We start from the raw sequence: 7,154 nt of genomic DNA on the forward strand, positions 1-7,154 counted from the left end.
TTTTATTTTATTATTATTATTTTATTTATTTTTTTATTTATTTATTTTAAAGCCGGTATATTTTTGGCAAAATGTGGCCCACCTGACAAGTGGTTCAATCTTATTACTGGGCTAGGGCATCAACATAGTGGCATATTTTTTATGGATGGATTGAATCTTACACGTGAGCTTCACTGCATATGCGTGTGGGTTTAGGAAGGCCCTACGACACATTCCAGAGGTAGTAGAAATTGAAGAAGGGAGACGATTAAGTGTGCTTGGTTGATGGAAACTTTTCCATGCACTTGCTTGCATTTGGACTTGTACGGCTTCACATCTTCTATGGAGACCTGTCCGAGGAGCTCACTTTGATGTATGTATTATATATCTATGTCGTCTACTGAAATAATTTATAAAAAATAAATTTTTTAAAAAAAACCTATAAAATGCCGTAAATCATCTAGGGTAGAAGGGATGAAAGAGGCATCAATACCCGGATATTAGCCATCGGGGGCAGTGTGTCGAAACTCTAGGTTGATTCCGTATGCATGCACGAGAGAGAGAGAGAGAGAGAGAGAGGGGCTATGAATTCCCCTTTTGTAATTGTAAAATGACCGTTTTACAAAAAAATATCTTCTAATCGAAGCTTTAATCGAAGCCATGATTGAAATCAGAAAGGAATTGAAAAGCAGATCAAAAAGATTTAAGAGAAAAATGAAGAATCCAAAAAAAAAAAAAAAAAAAATCTCAAATAGAAAGCGTCATTAGAAGTTACCTTTTCTGTTAGATTTCTTTTAGAAATATAATTTAAAAAAAAAAAAAAAAAAAAAAAAAAAAAAAAAAAAAAACTGCTGTTGTGGCAATGCAATGACGTGGAACAATAATAATGTTGGAGTCAGCTACTCGTTGTTTGCAGGAAACAGACAATCCGCACTCCCATATGAAATACGTTTTTAAACAAGTTTCCTTGCACTCAGATTTTATACTCTCTTTTCTCTTCATACAAACCAACGAAGAAGAGATGCATAACTTCCACTCGAAGCCGTTGGATTTCCACCTCCATGTAACTTACTTTCTTCTTCTACTCTTCCCTACCCTTTCTCATGCCCAATATCTCTACCATATCTGCTCAACCAGAGCTAATTACACTGCTAACAGCACCTTCGAAACTAACCTCAACCAGCTTTTTTCCGTTATAACTTCCAACGCTCGCTTCATCAAGTATCCTACGACACCAAGGGCGATGATGGGGAAATAGTCAATGGCATCTTCCGGAGATATCAATACTGACCTCTGCAACACCTGCGTCAACCAGGCCAGTCCAGAAATCAAACTGACGTGCCACATGAGGACAGCTGCAGGCATATGGTATGAATACTGCACGTTGCGTTACTCAGACCGTATATTCAGATCTGTATACGATCCCGCATATAATTCCATACAGTTTTTTATGCTGAATTTGGTGAATGCATCGGTCCCTCAACAGTTCAAAGCGACTCTGAACCGTTTGATGAATAATATTTCTTCTGTGGCCACGTACGATCCTTCGGTTCCGAAGTTTGCAATCGGAGAAGCTAATTCTACGATCAATCAGACAATATATAGGCTTGTGCAGTGCACCCAGGATTTAACTAATGAAGATTGCAACGCATGCCTGCGAGATGCCATTTCTAAGATTCCGCCGGTGTGCTGTGATGGAAAGCTAGGCGGGCGAATTCTTGGTGCGAGTTGTAATTTGAGGTTCGAGGTCCACGCCTTTTACTAATCTTCAGCTGCCGTTACACCAGCTGCTCTAACTCCACCTCCACCTCCAACTACTGCCCCTACTGCTAGTAAGCATCGTTTCTAAGCTGTTAAGATTATAAAACGGCCGTTGCGTGTCAATATTTCTTTCATACCCCTATTTCATATACAATACTTTATTTCCGTTGCGGGTCACCTGGGTGGAATTTCCCAGTAGTGCAGAAGATGGGGCGCACCAGAAAGCCCACCAATGATAAACCCACTCATTAGGCGCGAACCACATCCATTCAGGTCATCGGTTGTCCATTGACTTCAGCAATGAAGGCTGCCAGATGAGTTAACCATCTGGTTTCGCCTTAGGCCGTAAATGCACACTTTGGGTGGGAGCACACCCATACATTAAGTCAGACTATTTCCAGCCCATTCATTTCATTAGGATAACCATGGTTTTTAGACTCGGTCGAATCCTGTATGAGTCATCCAAGTTGAATTGGACTACCCGCTCGCTCATGGAAAGGTAAAATGGAAGTAGGTGAGTTTCAAGTGGGGTCAATACCCAAAGAATGAGAAAAACAAAATTTCATTAATCTCACTTTTGAGAATTTAGAACAACTAGAATTTACGGTTTAGGGCTTGTCACTCCCAACACAGGTGAGTCGATCCCATTTACCCTCATTCCAGTTTGAGTCTCAGCTAAATTCAAGACCATATTAGTAGATCCAGGTCGCCAAGTCAATTAAGCATCCAAGTCAACTAGATAGCCTGCCTCATGAGCATGATCATCCAGGGTGTACAACATAGGTTAAAAATTCACTATTTAGGTGGGGCCACACCCATACATCCAGTCAGGTCGTTTGCAATCCGTTCATTACAACACTGGCCACCACCCTTGTTGGCGACAAGGAAAGCACTGTCAATGCTCACGTACAACGTTTCCGTGTGAACATTTTACATCTACAAGATACAAATGATGCAATTTGCATATTCAAACTTGCGGTACCTGAGGGCGTTTTTTTTCCTCCTTGTTTTTTGGTTGTCTTTAGCCTAGTCTTGATGAGGCTTATGATTCCCAGGTCCTTTTTTTTTTCCGATGAAGCCCGAATGTAACTACTTCTTCATCAATGAATTTTGCCTTAAAAAAATAAAATAGATAAATAATAAAAAATTGTGGTACCTGCCATCCTTGTGCAGGGCATCAGTACTATCAAAATAGTAGGCCCCACGATGGAGATTTTTGGGCCAAAATTAAACTGTTCTGTTGGCCTACAATTTTTGTGATACTAATGTTCTACGCACCTGACTTGGACGGGTATTTTTCAACCATAAATGTTATAGAACATCTACTTGCACCTGAGAGGATTGGATGTTACCCCTGCTTTGCGGCACACTTTGATGATTGTTTGTATATCCATACTGTCCATCTGTTTATTCAGTCCATTTTAGAATGCGGTACAAAAATTTATGCAGATCCAAAACTAATGTGGACCACACGACAGGAAACAGTGGTGATTGAGTGCGTCACCATTCAAAAATTTAAAGGGCCCATAATAAAGTTTAGGTAATGTTTATTTGAAATCTAACGTGATGATAATTTCAAGAAGATAATTTGGATGAAGGACAATTTAGAAAGATCAAGTTGATTCAAAATTTTTTGTCTCACAAAAAAAAAAAAAAACAAAAAAAACCATGGTTTTTCATCACTGTTTCTTTTGGCATGGTCCGCCTGAGATTGGTATTTTCTTAAGATTTGGGATGGGTCTTAAAATCAGATGGAAAAACAGATGGACTGCATCAACATACAAGGAATACATTAAGGTAGGACCCCCACGGTTAGGGTAACACTCACTAATGTGTTACCGGGGTAACATGCAACCCGCTCCCTACTTACACGGGATTGGCAGGTGGGCCACACTGAACAAAATAAATAAATCTCTACAAAATTTTGTTTTAGCGATAAGTTTATATGTTTCGTAGTAGCCCGTCTGAAGTGTGGAAACGGTCTTATTTTCAAGCGGATGAAAGGAGAGCGGATTGCATGTTCTTGGCATAGAGATATACCTGTTCCTGAGGCTGTGTGGGGCCTAATGAGATGTTTGTGACATATCCACTCCATCCATCTGTTTTTAAATACTCCAATAAGATAGGATTCTAAAAATCAGGCAGATCCAAAGGTAAGTTGGGCCATCACAAATGAAACAGTGAAACAGAAATGTCCAGCATTGAAAACTTTCTGGAGCTGACCATGATGTTTATATGCCATCCAAGCTGTTCATATGGTTATTAACAGGCATAAACTGTATGAAAAAATAGGAAAAAATATCATCCTGATATGAAACTTCCGTCACCACCCTGGCATTCAATCTCTGCTGTTTCATGTTGTATGACCCACATGAGTTTAGGACATGCCTTTTTTTAAAAAAAAATTAAAATTTTTTTTTATTCAATTTTTAAGGAACACTCATTGTATTCATTTGTGGGAAAATTACAGTATTTCGGGAAAACCACAGGGAATAAAGTGGCCCTGATGGATCCTATCATGCAGACCTAAACAATTTCGATTTCTCTAATGGAACCCAGCACAACCATATCTAAAAAGATCAGCCCTTTGATTAAGGGAGGGAGATGTCGCGCCTCACTATACCAATGGCTTTGTTGGCACTCGCTACCTTCACGCACCAGCTCATCTGCTGGCTCATTGGCTTCCCTTCTGATGTGTATGAACTAGCAAAGCCCAAGATGATTAATGGAAGAAATCCGAGTTATCCAGTGCCTCCATTTCCACCCAGCTTCGGACTTATGGTTCAATGCATTTACAACCACACTAGAATCTGATTCGACCACAGCCTTCTCGCGGCCTAGGCTGGTGCAATACAGCAGGCCCCAAGGCCCTCATGCACGGCTCTCAACTCAGCGCTTTGGATATGCTTTACACACACACATGCCCCGCACACTCATGCCTTAGTGGGATTTCATCACCTATGGATACTCAACCCTTGACCGGGTGTTGAAACTCCTAAGGGCCGGTTTGGCCGGGCAGATTAGATGGGATTGGATGGTATTAGAGTGGATTGCACTATTTGGATTGGTGCAAGATCTATGGGATTGCTATATCCGGTCTCTTTGGCACACCCGGCCAATCCCGGATTAAACCTTCCAATCCCTTTCAATCGATGGTGATGTCAGCAGATTGTCTTAAGATCTATGGGATTGCTACATTTCGGGATTAGGATCCCGTGTCTGTTTGGCACGCCTGGCCAATCCCAGGGATCTATCTTCCAATCCCTTCCAATCCCATCCAATTGCCGGGCCAAACAGGCCCTAAGAGTCTACCACCGGAGCAAGAGTAAGGATCCAGATATGCCTGATTCATGGATTCCTCTCTTTTTGTAGTATTTAAAAACAGATGGACGGAGTGGATTCATCAAGGACATTTCTGTGGGCCCCACACAGCCCCGGCACATGTGTATCTCGGTGACGGGGCACATGCAATCCGCTATCAGATGAGAGTGTCAGTCCTTGCACATGTGTCGTGTACTGGCACGTATGCCTGCGAGTTTTTCCACATCGGATATGGTGCGGGCAGACGCCTTGTTCCGTTTTTTATTCTAGATGCGACATCAGTCGTACAAGTCCAAAGTTATAATCTGAATGAAAACCGAGTGTTCAATAACAGCGGACTGTACTTATGAAGTCTGAAACTTTGATTCACACCGACGGGCGCGACTTTTTTGGATCTCCGGATCCACCGATGTCGGTGGATGCCTGACAGTGGGCCCACTTTGATGGACGTGTCTTATATCCATTCGTTTTGAAAAATCATTTTAGGATGGATAATAATAATCGAAACAGTGGTAATCGTCAATTACTATTATTATTATTTTTTCTGGGCCACGGAAAATTTTGATCATACTTATGGCGCTTCTTAATTCAAGTCTTTGTGACCTTACTAGTAAGTTAGATGGAAAATAAACATTCGGAGGACTTCTAAGAGTGAGGATCCAACCACTACTGTTTCCTGTACGTTCACCTAAGATTTGGATCTGCTTTATTTTTCAAATCATCCCAAAAAAATGAGCTTTCAAAATAGATGCATGGTGTGGATTTAAGGTGCATACATCACAGTGGACCCCACAGTCACGGATCAACCGAAGCTGTGCCCCATCCGAAGCCGATTAATTGATGAGAGCGGATTAGGTGAGAACCCGGCCTCACCCAACACGGTGCGGCACTTACCGTACTTGAGATTACCGTGGGTTCCACCTTGATATATGAATTATGTATCTATGTCATTCATGCTTTTTTCTAAATCATTTCACGGCATCATTGACATTATTTCAAAAAATTAAGCAGATCCAATTGTCATGTGTACCGTACCATAAGAAACAGTGGTGATTGACCTTTCCACCATTGAAAACATCTTAGGGCCTAAATTAATATTTCCCTAGTGCTTATTTATCATCCGATCTATTAACAATGCCAAATAAAGCCTGTATGAAAGGATAAAACAAATAATATCTTGATCCTAAACTTTTGATGGGTATTAATGGTCAATCAACACTGTTTCCTATCACATGGTGCATTTGGTAATTGAATCTGTTTCACTTTTTGAATAATGTTATAAAATTATTTGGAAAAACGGATGGATGGCCTGGATACATAATACATACATCAAGGTGGGCCCCATGATAACCCCACCATTAGGGCCACCGGCTTGGGTGAGGCCTAATCCATTCTCTTGAGTGACGTGCACACACCACTGACCTAGGTGATGTGTTGGCGTAGCCAAGTTGTGTCATGGTGTATGTATTATATTCACATTGTTCATCTATTTCACGGGATTATTTTAGAGAAGATCCAAACTTGAATTGGACCACACCATATAGCACAGTGGGACAACAATGCCCACTATTGAAACCTTCCTAGGGCCATGAAATTGTTTATTTACCATCTAACCTATTAATAAGGTCATAGCCTGGATGGAGGAAAAACATAAATATCAACTTGATCTAAAACTTCCATAGGATTATTCAATCTCTTCCTATCCTGCCTCCGGTTATTCTAGATTTAATTGTAACGAGCGTCTTTGTAATGTTCGATGTCTTCTTTAATTTTCTTGGCGTAGTCTTCAATGGAGAGCCTTACCTAATATTTGGTTTTGAAATATATTTCCAAAGAAGATACAACATCAGCCGAGGAAGAACCTAATTGCTTTTGCCAACGCGTTGTAATCGACATCGGCCAACTCACTGATGGTGGTTGTGGAGTGAGCCAGTGCGAGGAAAGACTAGAGTAGGTGGTTGTGGAGCTGGACCGAGAGGAGTCACCGAATCGAGAATCTTTTTGGGAGCGGATGGAGATGATCGATTTGGAGATTTCTAGAGAACGGGTCCTTCCGCCGCAACTTTTTGGCATTTTGGTTTCAGAACTGTCCT

At 41.1% G+C, this 7,154-nt stretch overlaps 1 protein-coding gene across 1 annotated transcript; it reads left to right on the forward strand.

Moving 5' to 3' along the window:
* Window positions 1-1,240: 1,240 nt before the first annotated feature.
* On the forward strand, window positions 1,241-1,744 carry LOC131220201 (cysteine-rich repeat secretory protein 38-like). Its single transcript, XM_058215163.1, has one exon. The coding sequence runs from the start codon at window positions 1,241-1,243 to the stop codon at window positions 1,742-1,744; it is 504 nt and encodes a 167-aa protein (XP_058071146.1).
* Window positions 1,745-7,154: the final 5,410 nt, after the last annotated feature.

The sequence above is a fragment of the Magnolia sinica genome, chromosome 12 (genome assembly GCF_029962835.1).
Source record: "Magnolia sinica isolate HGM2019 chromosome 12, MsV1, whole genome shotgun sequence".
Taxonomy (NCBI): Eukaryota; Viridiplantae; Streptophyta; class Magnoliopsida; order Magnoliales; family Magnoliaceae; genus Magnolia; species Magnolia sinica.